General features: G+C 43.0%; 1 protein-coding gene across 8 annotated transcripts in view; it reads right to left on the reverse strand.

Annotated features, from left to right (window-relative positions):
• The window catches only part of LOC310698004 (connector enhancer of kinase suppressor of ras 2-like), a 314,798-nt gene that overhangs the window by 60,267 nt on the left and 226,657 nt on the right, over positions 1-27,874 (reverse strand). For all 8 annotated transcript variants that reach the window (XM_083484631.1, XM_083484632.1, XM_083484630.1 and 5 more), the window contains one exon: positions 6,471-6,505. In XM_083484631.1, the coding sequence (XP_083340757.1) occupies positions 6,471-6,505 (35 nt within the window). The remainder of the gene's footprint in view (positions 1-6,470; positions 6,506-27,874) is intronic.

Below are 27,874 nucleotides of genomic sequence, written 5' to 3' on the forward strand. Positions count from 1 at the left end.
TTTTTTTATTTGGTTTTTATTACATGGTTTTATGTGCAATTGTTGTAAACCGCTCTGATGTTACCTCATGGGCTTGAATATAAGCCACACTTTCCCCCCAAATTCCGACCATGAAAAGTTAAAGTGCGGCTTAAATTCGTGACCTTACAAAAATTGGCTTTTACACACCAACCATTTCAGTTTTAATTACGGGGTGGGGGGCGGCGGGGGGAAGATGGGATCTCCTCTCAATCCTCCTTCCGTGCCTGCAGGTTCTTTTTGGACGCGAGTTCCCACAACCTCACAAACCTGGATGCCTTCCTCCCTCTGTCTTCCTCATGGGCAGAGCAGGAGCCTGAAAGCCTGGCCAGGAATTCAAGAGGGAGGCTCCCAGCTTTTGGAAGCAGAATCACTGTCCTGCCCCCGCCCTTTGTCCAATCTCTTTCCATGGAGCTGCGTGGAGGCCCCTCCCCCCCGATGCCGATGACTCCATTTACGTGTGTGAGTGCCTGTGGAAATTTAAGCTTATATTCTGGTACTGCCTCTCTCCCCCCCCCCCCGAATTTTAAAAGTGAGGCTTATTTGTGTATGCGGCTTATATTCAGGCCAATACGGTATATCTGTATATCTTTTTCTCTATCTCTCTGAGAGGCCCAGGCTTCCCAACATCACTTCTGGTTACTGAGAGGAAGGAGGGAGATGTCATAGGAAGATCTGCATGATGCAGGTACAGTGGCAGGAGTGCAGCTTGGCTCCATCACTGCACTGACACACCACAGAGTTCCCAGCCGCCCCTCCCCTCCCCTGATAGTGATGTGTGGAGCTGCAAAGCCAAGTAAGCCACACCACCCTATCCATGCTACCCTGAGAGCGCTACTGTGCATGCATACATGAAATGAAGTCCCAGTGAGTTAAAGGGAGTTGCTTTCTAATTAGAATGCATGCTTGCCTCTGCTTCTCCCCTCCCCTGCTGCCCAACCACCCTGCCTTTTGACAGTTCCAGGTTGCTCCAGGTGTTCCAACCTGACTTCTGGTGATCTGGGGCCACCTCAAACCTGGAACTGCCTGAATTAGCCCAATTTGGGGCTGAGGAGCTTTTGGCTGAATTGGGTGCACAGCTCTAATTCTGTATATTTGTATTGGATTTGACGTTGTTCTTACATATGAAATTGTTTTATATGTGTTTTTATTGGAGATGCTTCATAGGACACAGGAATGCACGGAGGCATAGATTTCTGCCCTGCCACATATTTGTTCATGCAGTGCTGTTTCCATTCCACTGCGGTTCTGACAAAAAGCTTACATTACTCATCTCACTGTGTGCTGTGGTGAAATTTTACATAATCAAGTAAGTGTGGTTGTGGCACTCAGATTACTGCGGAGTGCCTTGCAAATAATTTTCAGTGGGCTTTCAAAAGGTCTAAAATGCCATTTCCTGGAGTAGATGTTAACAGTTCACAGACAATATGAAAAGCTGCACTGGACACCTGAGGATGCGATGGAGGCAGAGAAGTGGACCTTCTTTGCCACCTCAACACCACAAAATAGGCACGTTGTTTACTTGTGATGTGTTGGCCTCACATTTTCCCACTTGTGCTCTCATCATCATCCAGCTCCACAATGGCAGAGAGGGAGCTCAGAGAGACAACCGTGTCAAAAGCCTGATGTGCCTTGCTCTTCCCCAGCATGGCAAGGGTTTCAGCAGGGCCACCTGCTCTTTCTACTGGAAACTCCCCATGTGCATTCAGAAATCCATTGGATTCCATTAGTGTCTGGGTGTGGACCATCTTAAATCTGTCCACCAGATTACTGAATAAATAAGGGACCAGGTTTATATGTGAACTCTTTGGAACTTTTGTCCATATATATATTGCTGTGAGTTTGTGGGTGCCAGATTTCTAATCCCTGACTCAGGCGAGTGTTAAAAGCTAATCAAGCCAAGCTAGCCTCTTGGCTGATGGGCCATTAAGAGGGGCTCATGTGAGATAGCAAATGGCTGGAGGTCTCCTCCTCAACAGATAAAGCCAGAGTTTAGAAAGGCAAGGGTGTGATGTGACCTAGATGCAAAAGCTGCAGGCTTGAAAGGCAGAGAGGCAGAGCAATGGTGGATTTCTGTTTGAATCCAAAGCTGCAGCTATGGGAGAAAGAAGACCCTTTTGGGTCTTGTGGCGAATCCTGTAAACAAACCATGTATCACGAAGATATATGTGCCTCGTTTTCAAAAGGAAACAGAAACCCTGGGTAAGCGCCTGGAACCCCTGGAATCTCGAAGTCCTTGAAGACTGGGGTGGCGTGCAACAATATGAATTATTATTATTATTATTATTATTATTATTATTATTATCTGTTCTAATTTAAAAATTGCCATGTTTCACTTTACTTCGGGGGGGGGGTTGTTATTGGGTTGTGGTTTTTTTATGTACCGGTATTTTGTGTTTTCATATTGTGATTTTATGTTGTAAACTGCCCTGAGACCTGTGGGTATAGGGTGGTATACTACTACTGCTGCTGCTGCTGCTGCTACTACTACTACTACTACTAATATCCCAGTGCTGCCTGGAGACACCAGGGACCAAAACTGAGACCTTCTGCATGAAAAGGGAATACTACTAAGCTACAGTTCTGCCCCAATCTTGAAAAGTTGTTTCGTGACATGTTTGTTAGTTCTAATAAATCAGAGGTGGGAAACCTGTGGCCCTCAAGATGTTGCTGGACTCCAACTCCCATCAGCCCCATCCAGCATGGTCAATCGTCAGGGATTATAGGAGTTGTAATGCAACGCCCTCTGGAAGCCCTTTGTAATAAAAGGGATTACCCAACGATGGATTTTGGAATGATTCTTGAGCACATACACAACATAGTTTCAATGCACATTTAAAGCATATGAATTCTCCCAAAGAATCCCGAGAACTGAAGTTTGCTAAGAGTGCTGGGAATTGTAGCTGTGAGAGGAAAACTAGAGTTCCCAGGATGGTGGAGGGAGTCACATGCTTTAAATGTGCATTGAATTTTCTTTAAACATATGGTGTGGATCTGCTTATATCTCTTGCCACTTCCACATTGCACACCATCCATTATTTTGGACATAAAACTTCAGAGGCATTTCCTTTTATTTTTCTGGAAGATTACTTGGGGGTTTATTTTAATGCTATATTTGTGCTTAGAAGCTCGCCTATTCCCTTACAGAACTAACGTCTGCTAAGAATATCTGACGAGTTGTAACGATGAAACGTGGCCTGATAAAACGATCCCTCTCTGCCTATACTTGGGGTTTTCAACTTTTGACATTGAACGCAAGAAGTAACATAATGCCCAGAGTGTTCAATACCAAATGTTTTTCTTTCTGCCTTAATGGGCCAATGATTGACTACGCCACCCGTTCAAAAGAAGAGGCAAGGCAAAGCTCTCTGAAGGGCAGGCAAACAGCTGAAATGTATCGACCCCCAATTTCATTGTACACATTTTGTAAAGGCAGAACGTGGGCTGCAGATGAAATCACTTGCAAGGGTACAGGGGGGGAAGAAACATGCCCCCCCAGCTCATGTTGGATGCAGATGTGGGTAAATGCTTAACCTCTGTTGAATTTGTTGAGACTTAGCCCCCTTGGGCACATTCAGGACGACGAGGGTACTTTTACAACAGATAGAAAACAGGAATTTAGAGAACCTGAGAATGAAATAACATAGAACCTATGAAGAGCAGTACTGGATCTGACCATAGGTTCATCTAGGCCAGAATCTTGCTGAACTCCTTTTGGAAAGCCCACCTGCTGGTTGAAGGAAGTAGCCTTCTTCCTACAATTGCTCCCAGGTACTGGTATTCAAAGGCACGGTGCAACTGAGTATGGAGGTTGCACGCAGCAGGTGTGGGGAATCTTCTTCAGGCTGCAGCACGCTTGTGGAAAGCTGCGGAGGGCTGCATTGTAGCAGCAGGTGGGACGAGATGCACACACAATAGCATGCTCTTTACTCACACAGGCACAATGTTATTCTCATGGAAATAGAGACATGTACTTGTTTCTTTGCAATTCCACTCTACACAAGTTCCACATTGTTGTTGTTGTTATTTTAAAAGCCTTCCAAAATCATTTCTCTATTCTAAATGTGCATAGACAAAAGGAACTCAGTGCTCCAAGAAGAATGCAAATAATGTTAATCCACAGCTGAACAGCAAGCCCCGCCTTGCAGTTTAAAGACCCAAATGCCAAATGCAACTGCATGCCAAAAATTACGCACACACAATTGCAACATGTATGGGGAAGGTTCTGCAAGGAAACGAGTTGACCTCCACTAGGACATTTTACCCTCCACGTTGAACTTCTACCAGTTCCTCTTGCAGAAGCAGATGCCATTAGACACTTTGCATAGCATCAAAACCCTTCTCCCTCTCAGCTGCTCTCTGCTGAAAAGAGGGAACAGGGGCCACTTTAAATCCAGCTGCAGGCAGCACCTGTGCTAAGCATTCCCCATTCCTGCTACAGAGGTGTGTGTCAGTGTTTAGCTTGGCCAAGATGCCTTTATGGTCTCTCTTCCCTAGGTAAACCCACCTCTTCACCACCATCGTTTCAGTCCATTTGCTTCCCTTCTCCTGCTGGACCAAATCTGTGCCACGACCCAGAAGCGTAAGGCAAGCCAGTGTGGCAGAGTGGTTAGAGTGTTGGGCTAGGACCTGGGAGACTAGGGTTCAAACCCCGCCCTTGATCATAAAGCTCACTGGATGATCACCAACTCCCAGTTTAACTTACTTCACAGGGTTGTTGTGAGGCTTAAACAGGGAGGGGGAGAACCACGTAAGCCACTTTGAGCTCTTTGGAGAAAAAAGGTGGGATAGATATAGAATAAGAAATAAATAAAATCAGTGAAGACACATACACCTTCTGTGTATACACCAAGCTGTGGGCCTTGGCAGCTGCCCATAAATGCTGGATGCCCCTGAACTAGCTAACTTTACACTTCTATAAAAGCCCCTTGACCTATTTCATTCACTTTAAGTTACAGGTTATTACGTAGACTTCCATGGGCCAAATATCAGCTCAATTATGTATCCTTTGATGGCATGAGTCAATCTTAACATAAGGAGGTAAGAAGAGCCTGCTGGATCAGGCCAATGGCCCATCCAGTCCAGCAACTTATATTCACAGTGCCAGACTGGACGCTCGCAAGCAGGATTTGAGCATAAGAGTCCTCTTCCTTCTTTAGTCTTTAGCGCTCTCTCCACCACTTCTGGCATCTATGGACTTACTTTACAGGGCTTTTGTAATGTTTAAGATTATATACGTAAAGTACTTCAAAGAGATGCACAAGATGAATACTAAGCATCGCCCTTAACAATGAAGCTTTTTTCTGTTTCCATGTCATGTACGAGATTTCGCCCCTTCTCTCCCTCAATTAAAAGATTCTGGATACTAGCCCAGGATTAGTGCCAAAATAATACTGGAGCACAGGCTTTCTTGTCTCTCAAGAGCAGTAAAAAATAAATAACCCCCAACCCAAATTTTATTAAAAAAAGACCTATGGGAAGTGGCCAGCCTCCCATAAGAACATAAGAAAACCCTTACTGGTTCAGAACAGTGGCACATTCTGTGCTCCCAGTGGCCCACCAGGATCCTAAGTGCTTGTGATTCCCAGCAACCAGTATTCAGAGACAGACTGCTTCTGAGGCTGGAGGCAGTACACAACCATTGTGACTAGTTGCTGTTGATAGCCTTAACCTCCATGAATATGCCAAGCTCTGCTTTAAAGCTTAACAGTCCAGTAGCCACCACAGCAACTCAAGGGAAACAGCCCCTAGGTCTGTTTGTGAAATACTTTCAAGACCTTAAATGCATTTACATCATGACCAGTTGCAGATGTTGTTAAAAGCAAGCAAAAATAGTCAGAAAGAGGTGTGGGGAGGGGAGGAAGCAAATGATTCGTCACTGGACGTTAAAACAAGGAAAGAAAAAATTGTTCAAACATGTAGCTGGCACATCCCATGTTGTAAACATCTTTGAAAACATGAAAGGACGCATCCAACTAAGCTACACTCAGGGCAAACCCACTGAAACTAATGGAGCTATGTAAGTCATGTCCATTATTTTCAATGAGACTATGTTGCACAGACTAGCATTTGATAAAACCGTATTTTTTATTTTAAAAAAATGTCAGGTGTGATGCAAAGATCAGAATAAATGAATATTTGCTCCATGTTAAAAATCCATTATATAGATATTTGTTTTAAAATTAAATTACCAAAAAAAGTGAAGATGACTAAAAATGGTCAATCTCCAGCGTCCATCTCTTTCTCATGTAATCTTTAATGGCCCACTTCAGAGAGGTTTTTTAATGCTGCTCATTATTGGCTACATGCTATTTGACAAACTATGCAGGGCTACCTTTTACAAAGTGCAAAGTTTGCAAGGAACTGAAAATCACAAGCACATTTTTGAAGCTCAGTTAGGGCAGCAACTCTCTAATTACAATTTGATTAGTAAGAAGGCAAAGAATAGTTACCTTTCAGAATCACCACCGACTGCCTCTCCTGCTCTCTGCAGAAAGGAAGAGGAGAAAAGAAGAAGAAGAGAGTGACGTTTAGCATTTCGGGTTAACTGAGAAGAATGAAAGAGTTCCCGAATATGATCAAAGTTACATTATCTCCAAAAAAACAAGGAAGCAGAACAAACCCCAAACCACCACCACGGCTGTTCTAACAGGAAGGAAGCTGAAAAGTTGCACCCACTCTGAACAATGATTTTACACGAAAAATGAAATACTGACCGCATAATGTAGAATAACCAGAGATGTAATGGAAATGCTTTGGGGACCGTTTCATTTTCGTTTTTAATCTGGTATAGATAATTTTTCAATAAATTCAGCAAAAGGTCGATCTGTACACTGGCTCTCTTACTATTTTTAGTAGATACACATACTAGGTTTGTACACACACACACACACACACACACACACACACACACATAATGGCAGATTATACCTCCAGGGGTTGGGGAGCATTTCTTGTCGGGGAAATGGTACTATGGAGAAGGATTAACCTTCCCAGTATCACAATTTTGGTCTAAAAGAGATTCTTAATCTCAGTGTTGCGGGTTCAAGTCCCACCTTAGGCAAAAGATTCCTGCATAGCAGGGGGTTTGACTAGATGATCCTCGTGGTCCCTTCCAACTCCATGACTATGAATCTGGCCCTCTTCTTCCCACAGTCCCTCCTATTATTATTATTATTAATTACACACACACGTTTTGTCTAGTTTGGCCCTAAAACTGGCTTTTGTTTGCCACCTGGTTGTCTGTCTGTGGTCTTGTCCAGACACCACCTGAGATGCTTTTGGCGTCACGGAATGCTCAGGATCATTCTCATTGCTATAGGGAAGGGACTACCGTAATTAGGAGAAGGCTAAAAAACTGAGTAGTGAACATTCAAAGAACCCTAGATGTGGATGTGTGTCCCCATCAACTCAAGGAATTCACCCAACCATGTGGCCTCTATGAACAATGCAATGTGAATGTGTATGTATACTCAGGTGCAAGTTTGCATCTGTATCGGCCATATGTGATTGCTTCCATGCACCAGTCTCCCTTGCTATAGGAATTTAGTTAGAGTAGCCAACTTTGGAACAGGTAAGCAGAGGAAACTGTGTCAGGGAGAGTCTTCTGGGAGGAAAACAATTTGTAAAACATTTTAGGTGTCCACAGACAATGTAAGAAGTGTGGGGTGTTCGTTTGTTTTTCAAATTAGGAAAATGTTTCCCCCTGCCCCTTTCAAAGTTAAGCATGCAGGAAAACGATATAGATTTTGAAGCCAGTCAAACAGCTTGAAAGCCCAGGCAGACATGCTCTAAAAATTGTCATACCATTTGTCTATTTGCAAACACTGGGGAAATGTGTGAACCATTTTAAAACTGCACCCTGGGACTTTTGCAAGTCAGCTGTTAGCAGTCACAACAGTGAATGGTAAGGCGCTTTGTTCCCCCGCCCCAAGATGTGTTTTCAATATCATAAGATTCTCGTGTGTAATAGCTGTTGCAGTTAGTTAATGTTGAGTGGGGCATATGGCTGAGAAGCATTGTGCACAATCCTAGAAATATTTCTGGAATTATGCAAGGGAACTTCTGATGTCTTCCCTGCAATAATACAGTGGAGGGGGAGCTCAGCTCTGGGTTGCCATCTGCTGGAGCACCAGATAGCTTATGGACCCTCCTTGCTCTGGCAAGTGAACAAAGTGCTAATTGAGGCTTTCAACTGGAGAAAAACCAGTGCACAGTAAGGCAGAGAAAGAAGGAAATAATCAAGCAGAGGGTCAATACATCTTTCCTCCCCCTACCCCATGGAGTTCCTCCTTCATACTCGCAGTTTAAATCTTTTTCATAAGACTGCTGGCATTCCCAGCTAAAAGCTGCATTTCTGCTGGCTGAGTATCTTTTGTTAAAAGCTCACTGTGTTTTACAAGTCGAACCTCTGGAACCAGGAAATGATGCATAGAATTGAAGTTATGCAGATTCTAAGAAACTTGAGTATTGTTCTGTGCACCACTGCTCTTTGATGTGTACACGTGTGTGTATATAAAATACCGTATTTTTTGCTCTATAAGACACATCAGACCACAAGACGCACCTAGTTTTTGGAGAAGGAAAACAAGAAAAAAAATATTCTGAATCTCAGAAGCCAGAACAGCAAGAGGGATTGCTGCGCAGTGAAAGCAGCAATCCCTCTTGCTGTTCTGGCTTCTGGGATAGCTGCATAGCCTGCATTCACTCCATAAGTCGCACACACATTTCCCCTTACTTTTTAGGAGGGAAAAAGTGAGGCTTACAGAGGAAAAAATATGGTAATAATGGATCAGTACAGGTGTCTCTGTTTTTTGGACTCTCCTTGGGTTCTTTGCTGCAGGACTGCCAAGGCCCCTGGCCCTCAAAATGTGCTACTACACCACTAGCAAGTAGAAGTTTAGTGCCCCTGTAGCATGAGACAAATGGTTAACCACTTTGAGCTTGCTGAGGAAAGGCAGGGTTTCAAATATTCATGTGGGTTCCGTTTAAGAGCGGCAAGCAAAACAGATTGTAAGCAAGCTTCCCCCCGCCACAAAGTATATTAGATATGTTTATTGCCTGAATGTAAAATCATGTAAACATCAACATCACATTCCCTTTTTTATTTCATGCCGCTCGGCAGTCAGCAACAGAGCACATGCTCAGAATGCAGAAAGTCAGGGGCAGACTTTGGTAATATGGCACCCTGAGCGAGGACAAAATTTGGCCCCCTTTCTAAATATTTCTCATTTTCATGGTAATTTTTTTTGGTACAGTTGCTTTTTAATGGATCTTCTCAGTAGGTGCACACAAACACACAGGCACACCCCCCCCTCTCCAGATACAATGACATACAAAAGAATAAATAAACTGCAATGAATTAAAACTCTCCAAATATTAACATTCAGGAATGCTTTTATATCTAAAGAAAATTATTATTTTAAAAGTTTACTTAACTCACAATTCAACCACACATCAGTTGCTCCATTCGCCATTTCAATAGCACCATTCACGAAACATTTACATAGCCATTACTCACAGCCATGCTAGAAATAGAATATGCCACTGGACTTGCCACAAATGTTCCCCAGTTTTCCTTATTTATTAGGTTTATCCAAAGATTTATGAATGTATAAAAAAGGGTATCACAGCTACAGTCAATAAATACAAAACTGGGATCTGAATCCTTTGGGGATTGAGAATATTTAGTGTGTGTATATACACACACACAATTTTTTTAAAGGCCAAATTTAACCTTGTTTTAAACATTTCATTAATTGTATTTCTTCCCATTTCCCTAGTCTTCCTTGCTCTTCTACACAATCACCAACTCTTAGGCTTGATCATGTAGAAGTACCAAGCCCCCATTTCACAACAGGTTGGGTGGTGACCCACTGGATACCATGGGTTGTGAAGACCACAATTTCAATTCCACTACCTTTTTTCTTTTTGAAAACTAGAAAGGATTCCTGCTGCTGAACAAAAGAGTCTGCAGAGACTCCTCTCTGGGACACTCCAATAAGTGAAACTAAAGAGATAAAAGATGATTGCACCACAAATGTCTGCCCTGCTCAAACAAGCTCTTCTTAAAAATAGATTGTATCATAGGGGTTAACCAAAGTCTTTCTTTCTTTTTGGTAGCACAACAGCTCTGGGCAAGAAGCTTGTCTTATTCTGAGGCAACATACACTCGTTCAAATTGTTATTCAATTTTTAGTTCAGGGTGGGATCAGTTTGCAGGTACAATGGGTTAATGCTAGGCACCAGAGATTCAGTAACTTTAATAACTTCTGGATCTGCCACCTTCCTTGGCACCCCCACCCCCATGCCTCCTCTACTGCAGCCAGGAGGGGGAATGATGGAGCAGGACATCTTGATGATGAGCACTCCAACTTGTAACATTTCTTTCTTACATAAACCCACATTTATACCACATAGAACAATGCTGTCTATGCATGTGAAATTTCCCAATGCTTTCTACCTTTGTGCGATCCTAAAACAAGACACCATAGGTTATAAGCAAGCCAACCTCGTACACCAATGGGGCTGTATTTGGGTTTCAACACTGTGTCTTGAAAACAACAGGGTTTGGTAAAACAAGCCTTATGAGGAGTGGTTGAGGGAGCTGTGTGTGTTTAACCTGGGGAAGAGAAGACTGAGAGGTGATATGATAGCTGTTTTCAAATATCTGAAGGGAAGATGGAGCACAAGCTTGTTTTCTGCTGCTCTGGAGGGTAGGACTAGAACTAATGGATTAAAATCACAAGACAGAAGATTCTGACTGAATGTTAGGAAGAATGTTTCTGATAGCAAGAGCTGTTTGACTGTGAAATGGACTCCAGAAGGTGGTGGCAGTGGTGGACTTGACATGAAGAGGACCTCAATTTTGCACCTTGAAACCAACAGGTTTGTGTTTGTTTATGGCTGACATTTTAAATTATTTCACCTCTTTTTTTGGCACAAAAAAAGTTAAAAGGAAGGGGGGTACATATCTGATACTGGTCATCAGATTTAATTACTCTACAATGAAAGCTATGTTGTAGTGGTGATAAATATCAATTTAGCCTGATTACTAATATGTTATTTAACAAAATCTATGAAATTGATATTTAATTAATGAAGGGTTGACACAGAAAACCCCACTTAGCTTGAGGAGTACTTCATCACTCAAGTAGTGCTGCTGAATCTAAAGGAATGGCAAGCACCACCGTCCTTCAAGATTTCTACACCAAGGCCCTTAATTATAATCATTTTTTGACATTACCTCCTGATATCATATTAATGGGCTGACGACACAGAGCACTTCATGTATTGCAGCCATTAATTTGCAATTCACGAGCTGTATTAATTTGGAGGCATCTGCCGGAGAGACAGTCAAAATGCCTATACAAAACGAACAGCCTCTGCTAAAGTGTTTAGCAAGCTGAGGGTGAAAATAGATGCATACAAGATAATTAGTAAGAGCACCTCTCTGGATTCAAGCAGCTTTGAAGGTCTCATCCCATGTGGTATTCCTGGCTGAGCAACAGGTTGCATTCTTTAGTCCAGGCATTAATACATTTAATCTCAATACAGTGCATCTTGCAAAACCAGATTGTGAAAACCACAATTTAGGACCCAAACTATGGTTTCAGTTTGGACTATAACTTTGAGCAGGAACAGGTGTGGAACATTTTGCCTGGTGGGCCACCCTGTGATGAGTGGGAGGTTAAAATCCTGCTTCTGTGGATAACTGGCAGACATAGCCAATGCAAAATTGAATTGAACCTACTCCACTCATCATAAAGTGATGATAGCTGACTGGCAAGTGGGTGTGTTTGGGGGAAGTGGAATTGGACCCCATGGTGGGCCAAGATCGGCCCAAGAGCCAGTGGCTCCCCACCCCGACCTCCTACTCAACTCCCTGGTCATCTGCTGGGTCACTGTTTACAGCTGTGTCTTCTGGGACATCTCCCTCCTCCCAAGCAGACACACCTGCTTTAAGAGACATCTGGTGTGAAGGCCTTCAGACCGCCAAGTTGTTTCTGCGCACACTGGACTTTGCACCTTTACCCCTCTCCCAGCCTTGTGGTCTGGGAGTTGGAAGGGAGGAGAATCAAAGGTTGAGGCAGGGATCAGAGCATGCTTGCTCAGGGGCCCAGGAAATGCATCCAAAAGACTAGGAACTTCTAGGGCCTTGCCCAACCTTCTGGAGCAGATCTGGGGAGAGTGCATGATGTGTGCAGACTTTGGGGAGGGAAGGGGTCCAGTGGTGCAAGTGGAAATCCTTGTGTTGAAGGTAAATTTCAGAGCCTTGAGGGAGGGGAAATTGGGGCAGAGGTGACTTGAAGGATTGAGTAATGAAGAAGGGGTGCTTGCTTCTGAGAGTCCCCCCCCTCCCACCTTCCAGTGATGACACCCCTGCGAGATTAGCAGTTTAAAGCAGAGAGGGCGAAAGAGGCAGCTCGGCAGCAGGCTTTGCAAACCATTCTGGATCCCTGGGAAAACAGGGAGAAAATTTAACCAGCACCCTGCATTTTCTTCTCAATCTCAAAGATAACTGCGTGATTGTAAATGCACGCATATTAGATCAGATTACTTTTGTAACGATGAGAAGGGATTTCCATGAAACTCTGACAGTCAGACATTGCAATCTGATCAAATAGGATTATCCGCTGCTGCCTCATAGCAATTTCACTGTGAAAAGAAAAGGGAAGGGGTGGGGAGAGAAACCCTATCTGGTTCAGATAATATACTTGGCAATGTTTCATCCCCCCCCCAAAAGAAAAAGCAATATATGGATTTCTTTCTTTTTTTAAAAAAGGGAAGCTGAATCCTGGAAAGACAGAGGTATTATGCACCCCAAGTTCTTATGTCTGGGAGATGGAGTTCTCTGGATGGGGTTGCACTCCCCTGATGTGGCCAGATGTGGCTTTTGGACTTACTTTAATTTCTCCCTCACCCCTAGTCAGCACTGAAGGCTAATCAATAATACAGGCACACACCAGAGCTCAAGAAGACCTTGTTGCTCAAGCAAGGCTCAACTAGAACAGGGAGTTCCTGTCCAAGAGGATCCAATGGCCAGCCTAGCAGATGGAGTCAGTCCAGGGCTCAAAGATACTTCCCTAAGAAGATGCCACCTGCAGTTCAGTGAGAGCTGTTCAACAGTGGAACAGACTCAAGGTGGTGGACTCTCATCCTTGGAAGTTTTTAAGCAGAGGTTGGAAGGCCACCTAGTTGAGATTCCTGCATTGCAGGGGTTGGACTAGATACCTGGGGTCCCTTCCAACTCTACAATCCTGTGATTCTATTACTCGAATTCCTGGACCCATATTATCAAGGGACATGCAAATTAAATCAAGAGGTCTGAACTTGGCCCAGAAGCATATGGGCAACCATTGCAATTGGTTAAGTACTGGAGCTATATGCTGGTAGTATGACCTCATGAATTAGCCACCACATTTGGCACCAACAGGAGGCTTCCAGCCTAGGCCTGACATACAGCACGGATGGGGATCCTGTATCCGAACAACATTTGGAGGGCAACAGTTTCCCCATCCATGTTCTACAGAAAATACACAAAAATGATTCACTTTGTATTCATTACTCAGATTGTTGTGTGATCAGTTTAACCTGCCAGTTGCCCCCCTTCTCCTTGCCTAACAAATGAATCAACAGCTTTTTCTCATCTTGTTCTCTGAAACTACGGTGTGAACGATCACTCATCCAATTTCACTCACATCAATTTGCTGCCTATAAGACTCCTGACATGTTGAAACTTTCAAAGCTAACCTCTGCTTTAAAATCCATTGGCTTCCTGGGAAGAAAATGTGTCAAGGAAATGCTTTCTAATGTTATGAGAGAATGGATTTTTGCCTTATTTGATGGGGGAGTGGGGGCAACCCTGGCTTCTTATTCACCAGCACAATCTACTCAGCTTTGCTGAACTAATTTTCATACCCATAGTGCTAATACAAAACCTTGGTGTTTATCTAGTCCTAAATGAATAGAACCAAATTTAAGTGATACATCCCAACTGGCCAATTCTTTAGCGAATTCTCCTTTTGAAGTTCATTTAGGTCAGTGATAGAGTGTTTGAAATATTCTCCCACTGCTTTCTGAATGTTGCCATTTTCAATATGAGGTCTGCACCCATTTACGCTTTTATCATTCAAAACAATTTTGAATAGCTAACTATCGGCTCCCTCTCTCTTACACACACACACACACACACACACACACACACACACACACAGTAATTCATGCAGCCAGGAATGGTTTGAATATTCCTGACAGGCACTACAACCCATCATCATCAAGAAAGATGCTTGTTCAATACTATGGGTGCTCCATGTAAGAATTTGTGGTACTCTATCTATTAGAGCTAGGTGCCGACCAGCATCATTAATCTTCCAACTTTAATGCTTTACCTTGGAAGGGTTGAAGGATTTCTCCTGGGAGCGATTCTGCTGTGGCTGTACCAGCCTCCATTTTTCTTAATTATTCCTCTTGTCATGTCTCTAATACATCTAAGAGGACAGAGGCAAATGTCCAGTCTCCTTTGCAGAGCAGAAATGTGTCTGGAATATGTTTCTCATCAGCAGGGTGTTATCACACAAACGTTACAGGTCATGTCATTATTTTCTAGCTTAACATTCAATAGGGTTTCCGAGTTCAAGCCGGGACTCTTGATCATTTTGCATGTGAATCAACACAAAATCCACCAAGGTCACACAAACACACTCTCCTTGTCTCTCTCCTCCCAACCGCCTCCCTGAGGTGTGCTGCCTGTGTGATTCAAAAACTGTCTAGGGATCAAAGGACATGGGTAATCTTTGCTTGGGAGCTGACACCTTTGATATACATGCTTTTAAATTCTGCTTGCATACAACAACACTCGCAACAACCTCCTGTGGAGAAATCTATCGCTTCAACTCTGGCAACAGACTATGGTATAAATGATTGTGGGAAGTCAGTGCAGTGCATAGAAATATAAGCATAATTAAAATAGTGCAATCAACATAAAGCTGGCATCATTGTAGAAATGCTGCAAAGACCATGTTTTGATGTTGAACCACAAGGGTGGGCCAAATGATTTCTATTGACAGCACCCACTTTTCAGGTAATCTGTCAAGGGTGCATGCTGACTATGGGTAGAGCCAAAGTCAGTGATGGGCAAGATTGCAGCAAAATGTGGGTGTGCCCACCCTACCCCTCCTTTCTGCCCAGCAGGCTGCTATTTCTAATAATTGCTTGTGTAACCAAAGAAGTACAACCCCATGAACAAAAAAGAGAGGTTAACCAACTTTGAGGGAACACTGAGATTTGCAGAAATACACTAAATCTTTGGAAACAAAATGCAAAGGAAGAATCCCTTACCTTCCTCAAAAAACAACAGCCCCATGAGAACTAGGTTTAGTTAATGGCTAGAGAATGCTGACTGTTGATGGGAGGGTAACATGGACAATATTTTTCCTTTTATTTAACAATATGTAGTGACCACATGGTTGTTAGAAAAGTGTAAGAAAAACATGAAATAAAACAGTGAAATTACCAATAAAAACAGGAATTTAAAACATTCAAAAGATGACTGAAATCCACAATAGCTAAAAAGGAATAAAACTCATGCAACTTCTACATGTTTGGGTAGGCTTGTCTAAACAAAAATGTTTTAAGTAAGCATCTGGCTGATATCAATAGGCAGGCAGTACCAAAGTCTGTCAAACTAAAAGATCAATCCCTTAGAACTGTGGAATGAATATTATGTGGCACCTGTAACTGTATATAAAACCCTGAGCTCCACATAAATTAGGGGTCAGCAACTGGACAAAGCCCCTTACAATGGACCACATTCATCCACCCAAGCAGTGTTATCTGGCAGTTTGGCAGCCCAATAGGGAAATGAGAGATGTGAATGAGCAGTGGAGTTGGCAAAGAGGTCTAGGCAGCAGTACACAGAGAGGAGGGGGATGTGTGTGACCTTGGTGCACGAGGGGTGTGTAATTGTGGATGAGCTCACTCCTAGGTGAGAGGTTGAAGCAGATGGGTGGTGAAGATATGTAAATCAACCTGGTTTCTCTCCAAGCTGCATCTGTGGTGAAAGGATGAATGCAATTCATGAATGCATAGCCTTTGTGCAAACAACCAAAACAGAGTATTTTGCATCAGATCAAACATTCCTTGTCCACCTTGCTTCTCTTGGAAGAGACAGAAGATCTGGTCAGGCCGTCCTGCTTGTGAAAAGCATGAACTTTGCCACAGCTCTACTTGGTTTCTAGGAGCAGAGCCTATTATTTGGGTGTGGCGGGTGACCACCAGTGAACCAGCCCCTGTGGCTGCTCTTCTGGAGTGCGACAAGGCTGAGAGCATTCTCTGTGGGTGATTGGTTGTGAATGGGCTTGCTCACAGGCGAGAGGCTCAAGCATTAAGGAAGGATTGCATGTGTGAGAGAGTTGTGAGTTAACCCAACTTTAAGAGAGAGGTAGAATGCTAGAGAGCCTCGTCAGTGGTGGGATCACAAATGCAACTCACAAATGCATATCCAGTGTGATTAGTGGGTGCTGGGTTTTTCCTTTACTGTACTTCTGTTGTATCTTCATTTTGTGTTAATACACTATTCCTTACTTTGAACTTGGGGCCAAAAAGCGGCATGTAAAAAAACCAGAGGACAACATAAGCCTTTTCTGCAAGCAGTTTCCAGCAAAACTAGTTGCCGACCAGGGATATAAATGCTTCCACAACATCGATAACACATCCTTGCCCAAGGAAGAGAAAAGATTTGACTGTCTCGAGCGGTTACACTAATGCTCGCTGACAAGGTGTAAGCTGGCTACGAATATAAAATTCTCGGGCAAAGCTTTCTTTTTGGGAAAAGGACAAAAAAAGAAACGCGACAAAGCAACAAAATACTCCAGTGTGAGTGCCTGCTTTCCAGGATTCCAGCCACTTCATTCCATGCCCACCTTCCACCCCCACAGCTATCAGCCACCATTCCATGCCCACGGAGCATGCTCACTGCCCATTCAGTAGTAGGGAAGGAAGAAGACATATTTCCCTTTTCTGCCCTGTATCTGTCACATGCAGAACTGTTTCTGTCCTACTAGAGTTCATCTTCCACCCAAAATGGCATTATTTGTGTCATTATTCACTGTGACAATTTGTATGTTATTAATTGCAAAAAATATGTAAATTACATAACCTACATTGTCACTACATTGCCCCATCCCATTCAGTTCAATGCAGAGAAAATGCAATGCAAATAGAAAGAAAGAGTAATCAATTATGCTTCATTTGCAGACTGAAAGTAGCAAAATACCAATTGTATTTGTTGGATTGATTTACATTCCAGATATGAAACCAATAATCAGTTTTGGAATTTCAACTCCCATTTCTGTTTTCGATGGAATTCTCTGACATCCCTATTCAGTGGTTTGGGGGTCCTAAATGTCTTACATGTTTTTTGTGGCATCAGCTTTTGTGCTGTAGAGTCCACTTCAGTATGTATGTGCTTGTTTCTTTTCAAAGGTCGCAATGAAAACTTCAGCCATGAATACTGTAACTTTTTTATAACAGTACAATATTAAAATATGAATGAAACACCCTGATATTCTTCTAAATGATGGTGGACTGGAAGCAAAACCATTCCAGTAAAACAGCCTTTGAAGAGAGGAGCCTCATCACTCAGTTCTGTCTCTGGCCTATAATTTATTCATATTTAGAGGCTAAACGATGTTCTTCTCATCGGCCTCTCCATTCTCACGTTATTAATTTTAGACATTGACAAATGTGTCCCATTTGGGTGGTTTAACTCTCTCCACTCCCTGTGTCCAATGATGAAGCAGTTTATTTTTTAGAATTTCCTATTGGGTCTACAAAAAAAGGAGGAGGATTGCTGTAAACTTGGCCCCAGCTAGTATGGCCTGGCCCAGGGTCGGAAGTGAGCAATAACTAAAGGACCATAGGTTCCCTATCCCAGTCCTAAAGTTGTATGTGAGTTGGCCAGCAAGGGTGGGGAAGGCATAAAGGGATGGAAGAAAAGGTGGGAATGCAAGTTCTTTGTCCAGGTCCCAAGCTCACCGCACAGCAACTGTAGAACACCCATTTCAACAAGAGCACAGAGGAAGGCTACGATCATTCCCTTTCTTCCCCCAAAACTAAACCAGAGACTAAATTCTTTCTCTTGCTGCGTCTGAGTACAGCTTTATCAAATCTTAAAATTCAATCACATACATTTCAGGTCATATTACAGCCGTAATTTATGGGCCTACATTCTGTTCAAAATTTAATATTCCAGTAGCTTATGAACAAAACCCAGTCGTCCAAAAATAGACTGACATATTATCTTCGTCAGAATCAAATGAAATTCATTAATGTGATCAATAACGGAGGACGAAGAAGAGCGAGAAAAGTACACATATGCCACCGGAGATAATACCACGATGTCCTGCCGGGCTATATGACATTTTCTGGTGAACCACCTACTACTGGTCTAGGCCAACCTTGGTCTGATCCAGCAAGGAACTTGTTATATTCAGAAGCTTAGTCAGTTTAACACATAAAACAAATAAGCAAGAATGTATATTCAGGGTCACTTAACACACACATTCATTGTCAGACCCTCCAAGGGTCCCTATTTTCCAGGGACGTCCCTGATTTAGAGACGCTGTCTCAGTTTCTGATTTGATCCTGGAATGTCCCACTTTTTATTAGAATGTCCCTATTTTCATTGGGGAAATGTTGCAAGGTGTGAAGTTATCTGACTCCCAATGTTTTATTATGTTTTTATATATGTTGACAGCTGCCCAGAGTGGCCGGGGCAACCAAGAAAGATGTGTGGGGTATAAATAGTAAAATTATTGTTATGGAATGGGACATCCCTATTTTCATTGGAGAAATGTTGGAGGGTATGCACTGTTCCTTAACTGCAAAGACAGCTTTTCGGAGAATGCATTCTAAGGCCCCATCCACACTGCACATTTAAAGCAGTATCAAACCACTTTAAACAGTCTTGTCTTTCCCCAAAGAATCCTGAGACTTAGTTTGTTGAGCATGCTGAGAATTGCTAGGATGCCCTGTTTCCCCCACAGAGCTGTAATTCCCAGAGTTCCCTGGGAAGAGGAATTCATTGTTAAACCATTGGCTATTGACTATGCCAGCTGAAGAGCCACAGGTTCCCTGTCCCTGCTCAAAGGGCAGGCACTGGAAATTTTCTGGGAGCCTTTTTGGCTAAAGAGTGGGCAAGAAGATAGATGACAGACAGACAGAGGGTGCAAACCTCTACATGCTCACAGAAGAGACATGTGCCAGGTTTTACTGCAATGCAAAAATACAGGACTGCACTGTAATGCTCCCAGCACAGCTGGCCCTAACTGGAAACTTTCTTGCTTACAATTAATCTAAATACAGGAAGTGAATTATACCCTGCCATCTCTGAGGATGCCCTTCCTGTGCAAGATTGGGAGCATGCATTAGAATGATGGACAAATGTCCATCTGCACCATTGTTTAGAAAAAATAAATCCACCCCTTGGCTGGTCAAATTAGCAGCTTTTGCAGGAAAGCTGTACTCTCTGAAAGGGTTTGATAGATGCTCTTGAGACTTTAGCAGGGCTTAGTCAAGAAGGTGGGGGGGTTGGGGTGGTGGTGGTTCTTTTTTTTTTACTCTCCAATGAAGGAATCACTGCCTTCATAACATAAAAATGCATTTTGTACTTCTATAACCCTTTAATTTTCATCACGGAGATAAGGGATATTAGCTGTTAGAGGGAGTGCAATAAATAAGATTATTATCTTATGTTTTTAATGATAAATAGAACCCAAGGTACAGTAAACAAAGATTAGGCGACATGAAATTCTGTAGAGACAGCATGGTGTAATGGTCAGAGTATCAGACTAGGCATGGGAAAGACCCAGATTCAAATCCCCATTCGGCCATGAATCCCATTAGCCTTTGGCCAATCACTTAATCAGCCCAACCCACCTCACAGGGTTGCTCTGAGGATACAGTGGAAGAGGGGCCTCCTTGGGACAGAATGAAATAAACATATCTACTGTGCATTTTGGAAAGTAGTTTGTCAGTTTGCCTGTTTGCCCTCTATAGGTTTGGCTTCCTTTCAAGGTATCTTCACCAAACTCAGCACACAAGTTTTCCAAGGTGGAGGCATCAGTTTTCCCTGATGTTTGGACATCAGCTGCCACTTTGAAACAAGATGGTAGACCAAAATGTGACTTTGGTGTGACTTCACCCAATTTTTGGTGCAACAGGTGAAAACTCACAAATTACACAGTTCATTTAAAAATTTCATAGTTTGATTTTTAAAAGCTCCCAGGCAGTGCTGGGCACGAATAAGGAAAAAATAAATATCACAACCATCATGGGCTCAGCTGTCTACTCAACAGGTGGAATAAACAGTGCTAATAGTTCACCTTTGCTTGTAAATATGGTAGCAGTGACATTCGATTTTTTGAAATTTATTACAATTGTTGGTGGGGTTTATTCTACACCAGGGGTGGATACCTTTTAAAGCTTGAAGGCCATATTTTCTCATGGTGAAACTTCTGAGGGCCACCTGCCATGGTAGGCATTAAGACAGAGACAATGAGGTGATAGAACTTACCCTGAACTTTGTTCTTTTATAATGGCAATGTGCCTACCTGAGAGGTGCCAGAACTGAGTTCCAGTGAGTTCTGGCAGAAAAAAGGACACATTTCATGCAGGCAAAAGCCCCTGATGAGGGTAAGGTGTGGGGCTGGTGAAAGGTGAAGTTGGGGGCTGGGGAATGGAAAGAATTAGATGGAGTCACATTCAACTCCTGAGTCTGAGGTTCTCCATGCCTGTTCTAGATCCTAATAGTCAGACTGAGAAATGTGCCTCCCTCATACTCCAGAGCATGGACTTTTGCCATCTAGCCACAAAAATAGAATCAAAATATTAATGATGAATGAGTTTTTATCTATATCTGACTGTTTGTCTATAACAGAAGTCTGTGTGTCTGCCCACCTATCTCTACCTGCCTATCCACTACAACCTGAAACTTCATTACCACCAATCCCCTTGGCTTTCACAGTGGCAAGACTGAAGCTTGGTTTTAATTTAATTGGGCAATGAGCTTCATGAGGTTAAATAGACCTTTTGATATCAGATCTGAGCAGAAGGCTTTTGATCTGTAAATCACAGAAGGCCTCAGCTTATGTTTGTAGTTAATTGCACTAATGTGAAAGGAGCCCCTGCCTATTGAAATTTGCCTTGCGAGATTAGGAGATCAAGGAGATCCACATCAGATTTCAAACCTGCTTCTTTTCTCAGATGGTGAAGGGCTGTGATTCTCTACAAGATGCTGTAACTCAAACAGTTGTGTTTATGATGCAAAAGCAAAGAGAGGTTCCGGGAACAACGGAATCTCTACGAATTCTCTACAAACTCTACAAGTTTCAACTGTTACATTCATTATGCAAAAGTAAAGGTTTACACACACACACACACACACACACACACACACACACACACACCTTTCCCATGGACCTTAGGAAGGAGGGTAAACAACAATAACAACAGTAGTAATAATAATAATGGAAGTCCCTGATCATCTGAATGGGGTCTAGAATATTAGCTGGAACAGCAATGCTTATAGTGAGCTAGGCTTCTGCGAGGCTGTTTTCCCAGTCATGCATCTCTGGTTCTCCAACACTGCATGCAGAGTATCAAGATAAGTGATTTATTGAGCTACAGATGTAAAGTGGTCCCATCTTCATCACTGATGCTGTTGTACTCTATTCACTTTTTCCACACACCACACAAAAACATTTCTATTTCTTTTTCAAGCTTTGAAAATTAGAGATCCTTCATCCTAAGCATTTCCTCCTTTCACCCAGCAGCAATTTCAATGCCAGAAGGCTTAACTTATCTCTCGAGTTCAGTAAGCTGACGCTAAACCCATCATAAGATACAACAGAGACGTGCAGAATTTTGTGTGTGTGTGCTAGGCTAAAAATAAAAAGCTGCCTTTGAGGTTATTTTGTTTCTCCCCCCACTAGTGGATAGTGGGGAGGGAGGAGACAAGAAGGAATGTTGCTTCCAGCAACAAACATTTTGCAGTTCTTAAATTCCGTGCTGGGGAAGAAAAAGAAAAAGAAAACCAGAAAAGGAGCAAAAGGAAGAAAGAAAGTGAACAACAGGGCAAAGGTGGTGTTGGTGGTAGAGGGGCAGGGGAGAAAAGAAAAGGTAAACTCAGAAGGAGCGCATGTTTTGTTGCTTTGATTCTATATCAGGAGCAAGGTACAAATAACTTTAAAAATTTTGTTTGATGGGTGCATACTGGCAGTGATTTGAGACTGAAGTCTGACAAGTGTCCCAAATCTCCACTGGCACAAGAAAAGAGTTGTTCACACACTGTGTGGGAATGCCCTCACCCCCAACCCCAGGATGGGCACAAAATGCGCGCAGGATAGCTCAGAGCAAGAGACTCTTAAGCTCAAGGTCTTGGGTTCAAGCCCTGCGTTGGGCAAAAGATTCCTGCATTGCAGGGTGTTGGACTAGATGACCCTCGTGGTCCCTTCCAGCTCAACAATACTAAGCCCGGAAGGGAGGCACAAGTTTCCAAGAAAGGGCAAGAAATGAGTAGGAGTGGGCAAACCTGTCCATTTCACTTCCTCCTTTCCTCAATCTTCCTCGGAATTTCCATTATCAGTCTGCAACCTTTTGTTTTTAAAGTCCTCTTGAAAAGTTGCCAGTATTTTAGTGCTGATTTGTTCTAATATCCATACTCTTTTATGCAATTCTGTGTAATATCCCCCATTTTTGCCAAGCGATGATCCCTAATACGATGTGTCGTTTTGTGTCCCCCCCCCATTAATTTATGCATTTCCCTGCGTGTCGCTTGGTGGGAGGACGATGTTGCAAAAATGTGAATTTTTAAGGATAGCTGTGCTTTGGTTTGTGCATTGTTTTGGAAAGTGTGAATTAAATATCTTAGTTTTTAAATGTGGAATGAATTGAAATTTCCTCCCATCCCCAAAGCAAGCAGAGCCAGGCATTTTTCGGACAGCAGTGGAGGAACATCTGAGGATGTCCACCCATCCTGGCAAAGCACATATTTAGTTCATGACCTGCTCTCTCTACCTGGGAAAATGCTTATGTGGGAGCAGTGCCTGTATCTGGGAAGCTGCCCAAGGTTTGAATTATGCACCTTGCCCTGCAGGGTGATGCTGTGTGACAATTCTGAGCAGTTTTCTAGACCCAACCTCTGCTGCCAGATAAGCCCGTGGTAGCTTCTTACATTCCAAGAAGGATGGGTACTGATATTGGTTCTGACTCCATGTGTTGAACCCGCAGTTCTGTAGGCTGTAGGTTCCCCACAGGCTCTGCGCAGATCCCCTTCTCGAAATGTGGAAGCTGATTCCAGAAACAGTATGTCAGGTGAGTCCTGAAGTGGCCTGGGGAAGCATGCTATTTCTGGGACATACTATTTCTAGGTTGCAATGTCCTCCGGCTATGTTATGCCTTACCTTGAAAGGTGAGGGCTGGTCTGGCCTGAAGACCGCATGCTATTTCTGGGACATGCTCTATGTGAGATGTCCTCAGCCTGTGTACGTACGGCCTTGCCTAGCACCTAGTATAGCACTGGTAATTCTATTGACTCTAGCATTCCTGAGGACTTTGAAGCATGCACAGGAAGACTTAGGTGCATTGGGAGGACTTCCTAAGGAACAGAAAACCATGGAATGGAGTATCCTTGAAGACAGAATGACTGGACTGGCTGGCTGAAAACTTGGAACAGGAAAACTCCATACAGTAACCTTTTGTTGCATGCCCCATCTTCACGTTCCATCAAAGCAATTTCATACCACTTCAACAGCCATGACTTCCCCCAAATAATCCTGGGGACTGTAATTTGTTAAGGGTGCTGAGTTGTCAGGAGACACCCCCTCCCCACAACCATTCCCTGCACAGACGTACAATTTTCAGAGTTCCCTGGCAGAGAAGAAGCATTGTTAATCCACTCTGAGAATTGTAGCTCTGTCATGATAACAGGGGTGTCTCTTAACAACTCACAACACCCTTAACGAATTCCATGCCCTAGGATCCTTTGAGGGGAGACATGGCAATTCAAAGTGGCATGAATCTGCTTTAAACGTATAGTGAAGATGGGGCCTGAGAGTGCATTGCAGCAGCTAGACCTCACTTAATTTGGTGTGGTATTTTACAGCGACGCTTTCCAAAATGAAATTTATTAGTCCTATTTAGGGCAGGATGTAAAACCAAGGGAACCGCCCCCCCCCTACACACACACCTTCCTAGCAAAGATGGCAAGACCTTTAAATTGCCTTTACGACCTTGTAGTGAAAAGGGTCATGACTCCTGATATTAATATTCCAGTTAGTCCAGTGTTGCACAACAGCATCAAACCTGGGCATCCGGCCAACATTGCATTAGTTAAAGACACCATTTAATGAAGCAAAGTTTGCATCCTTAAAGCAATTTATGAAATTGCTTCACATGTTTTAATTTTAGGTTTCGATTCCACACCACTTCCTAAACATTTATTCTAAAAGATGGTTCTGTGTAATTATCAGTTTTGTATTATTTTTTTTACTCCAAGTCTAATACATCCAGTAGCTACTTGCATATAACAAATCTTCCAAACTCATGCTGTGAGGAAGAAATGAAGCAGTAGCATAAATTACGCCGTGTGCGCGAATCTTAATTAAAGCACTTGAACAGGAATGCACAGCCCTATTTCATTGGCACGCTGGCAGAACTAAGGGCCAAGCAAAAGTTAAGATGGTAGGCCTGGTTGTAGGAATCTAGGTCTTTGCATCTAAAAATCACAGAGGACGGCTGATTTGGATATAAATAGGCAGGGGTGCCAACTTGAATAAAATATGGGAGGGGCAGGTAAGCCCTGGCTCACATAATTGATCACATGACATTGTGCATGCAACATGGCAATGCCCATCAACTTTGGGGAGTCCCAGTCCCCTCAAATATTTTATTGGGAGGGGGGCCAAGGGACCTTGGCCCCTAGGAGTTGGCTCCTATGTAGATTGGGGTGGGGTACTGGATCCCTCCATTAGCCACTCCCCCTCTCCCAAGATGCACATCTGTAGTGAGGGGGGGAGGAGAGAAGCAGTGGGACATTGTTATGCACTCTTGAGAGTTTATCTGCACCATGCATTTAAAGCACATTCAATGCACATCTGATGCACAGTCCTGTCCCCCCTGCAAACATTCTCCAATTTTACTTATAGTTTCCAGCCCCAAACTCTGCTAATGTTAGGGGAGTTCACTTATCACTATTAGGCAACCCTCTTCCATGCATTTCTATCCTCCACCCTCAAAACCATGCCTTTCCTCTGCACTCAGCCTTCAGGCTCTACTGCTACTGTACGTCTCCAGGGAAGGAAGCCTAACACACTCCAGGGGACTGGCATTTGTGGAGATGCATAGAGGATCCAGCACAGTACAAGAGAGACTACAGAAACACTCTAAAATAATTCAGCAGAAGTCAGCTTCCTCAGCAAGGAAGTGCAAAGAAGGGGGGAAGAGCCTCGCTCCCCCACCCTCAGTCAAGTCCAGCTGAGCAATTAGCCTCTCCTAGCCATGACTTCAAGAACAGTAGAAGCAGCTGGGAAGGGAGAAGAGGAATTCAGGGGTTTAAAAAATAGTAATTTTATAAGTTGTGTGCCTTTGTTTTTCAAATGGATCCTTTTACAGTGGTGCCTCGCAAGACAAAAAGAATCCGTTCTGTGATTCTCTTCGTCTAGCGGTTTTTTCGTCTTGCAAAGCAAGCCCATTAACGGATTAGTGGATTAGCGCTATTAGCGGCTTATCTGTTGATTGGATCAGCTGATAAGCGGCTTAGCAGCTTAGAAAAGGGGGGGGGGAGGAAAAAAAAACCAGCAGGAACTCGCAAGACATTGTCGTCTTGCGAAGTAAGCCAATAGGAAATTCGTTTTGCGAAGCACCTCCAAAACAGAAAACTCTTTCGTCTAGCGAGTTTTCCATCTTGCGAGGCATTCGTCTTGCGGGGCACCACTGTACATGGTTTTTTTTATGTACTGTGGAATTTTATGCATTGTTACTTGTAGTTATATTTATTGATCATAGTTTAGTAATTTTTTTTGTTAATTGTTAAGAGTGAATTCTTGTTTAGTTAGTATTTGCCGACATTCTGAGAGTTAATTTTGCTGTGTACTATTATAGTCCAATAGATAATTGAATATTACTTTATTTGTTATGTCATTCCACTTTAAAGTTTCATTTTATTGTGACCTTTTTGTATTGGACCAGGTTATTATAAGATGTATTATCTTTGTTGTGTATTTTGTTGCTGCAAACTGCCTTGTGTATCACAGTACAGAAAGGCAGTACATAAATTAAAAGTGAAATGAAACCTTAGGTTTGCTCCTCACACCCAGAAAGCATGAGCCAGTGGCAGTCTGAGGAATGCCGCTCTAATGATCCAGAAAACAAATGTTGTATGACTTCACAGTCAATAGGCTTACCTTTCTATGTAGCACAAAATGTGCCAAGAAGCAAGTAAGAAAATAGAAGATTGGGTGGAAGACAGGGACTGGGGCTTTCTCACCTCCTGAGACGGGAGGTTGATTTTGCTTTTTACATTGCTATACAGTGGTACCTCAGGTTACATATGCTTCAGGTTACAGACTCCGCTAACCCAGAAATAGTACCTCGGGTTAAGAACTTTGCTTCAGGATGAGAACGGGAATCGCGCGGCGGCGGGAGACCCCATTAGCTAAAGTGATGCTTCAGGTTAAGAACAGTTTCAGGTTAAGAACAAACCTCCGGAACGAATTAAGTACGTAACCAGAGGTACCACTGTACATTTAAAGCCCTCAAGGTCTGAATCCACACAGGCCAAAACTTCCTGAGTGCTACTGGCAAAGCAGAATATATGCCAGGTTAGATCAAATAAACCAGAAACACCATGGACACGAATTCAGTCTTGCAATGCTATGTATCTACCTAAATTGCTATTTTAAACTCACCCCCCCCCCCGGGCGCAAGGTAGAAAATATGATTTCCAAAATGCACTCAACAGTTGCTCTTAACCAACTGCTGTAAATTTTATTTCTTCAGTGCTTCCCTCCCATTATGCTATCATCCTGGTTTTGGCTACCAACCGTACATTTCTCACGGCTGCTGTAATGAAAACAGTAATTTCAAGAAATGCCCAACTGTGAAAGAGCCGAGGACAGGTTGAAAAGAAACTCAGCTGGAATACACAGGCTTTTTTAGCAGGCATTTCCCCTTAGTAACTGCTGTCAATATAAAATGCCAGACTCTGAGCAACTGCTTTGCTGAAAAACACTTTAGTGCAAGTAGCTGACGTGGTTTCATGGTGGTTCATATTGTCAATTAAAAACCTGTGCTCAAATAAGGATGCATCCAATGTCCTGAAACACAATCCTTTGTTGAACATTTTATAAGAAGATGACCCAAGAACTGGTTGACCTCTGTTATTTATTAAGAAGTATTTATAAACTATCTTTTAACTCAAGGACCTTCCAGAAGTCCTTTTCATTGTGCAGTCATGATTATTTTTGCTCATGGTGGTATTCGAAGCCGTTTGACGCAATCTGGCTTTCAATAATACCATTTGCGCTTGTAAAAGGTTTGGGCAAGGACATACTGCTGCTTAGTTTCCAATTGACGCATGTCCCTGAGCTTCTTGCTGAAAACCCTGTACCTTTTCATACTACAAAATGTTCTGGGTTATTGTTGTTGTTCCGCGCGGACACTGCGGTCCAGCTCAAAGGGCCTTCTGGTGGTTCCCTCGCTGCAAAAAGTGAAGTTATAGGGAACCAGCCAGAGGGCCTTCTCAGTAGTTGTGCCTGCCCTGTGGAATGCTGCATAAAATAGCACTGATCTAGGAAAA

Source organism: Podarcis liolepis, assembly GCF_965112155.1.
Source record: "Podarcis liolepis genome assembly, chromosome: Z".
NCBI lineage: Eukaryota > Metazoa > Chordata > Lepidosauria > Squamata > Lacertidae > Podarcis > Podarcis liolepis.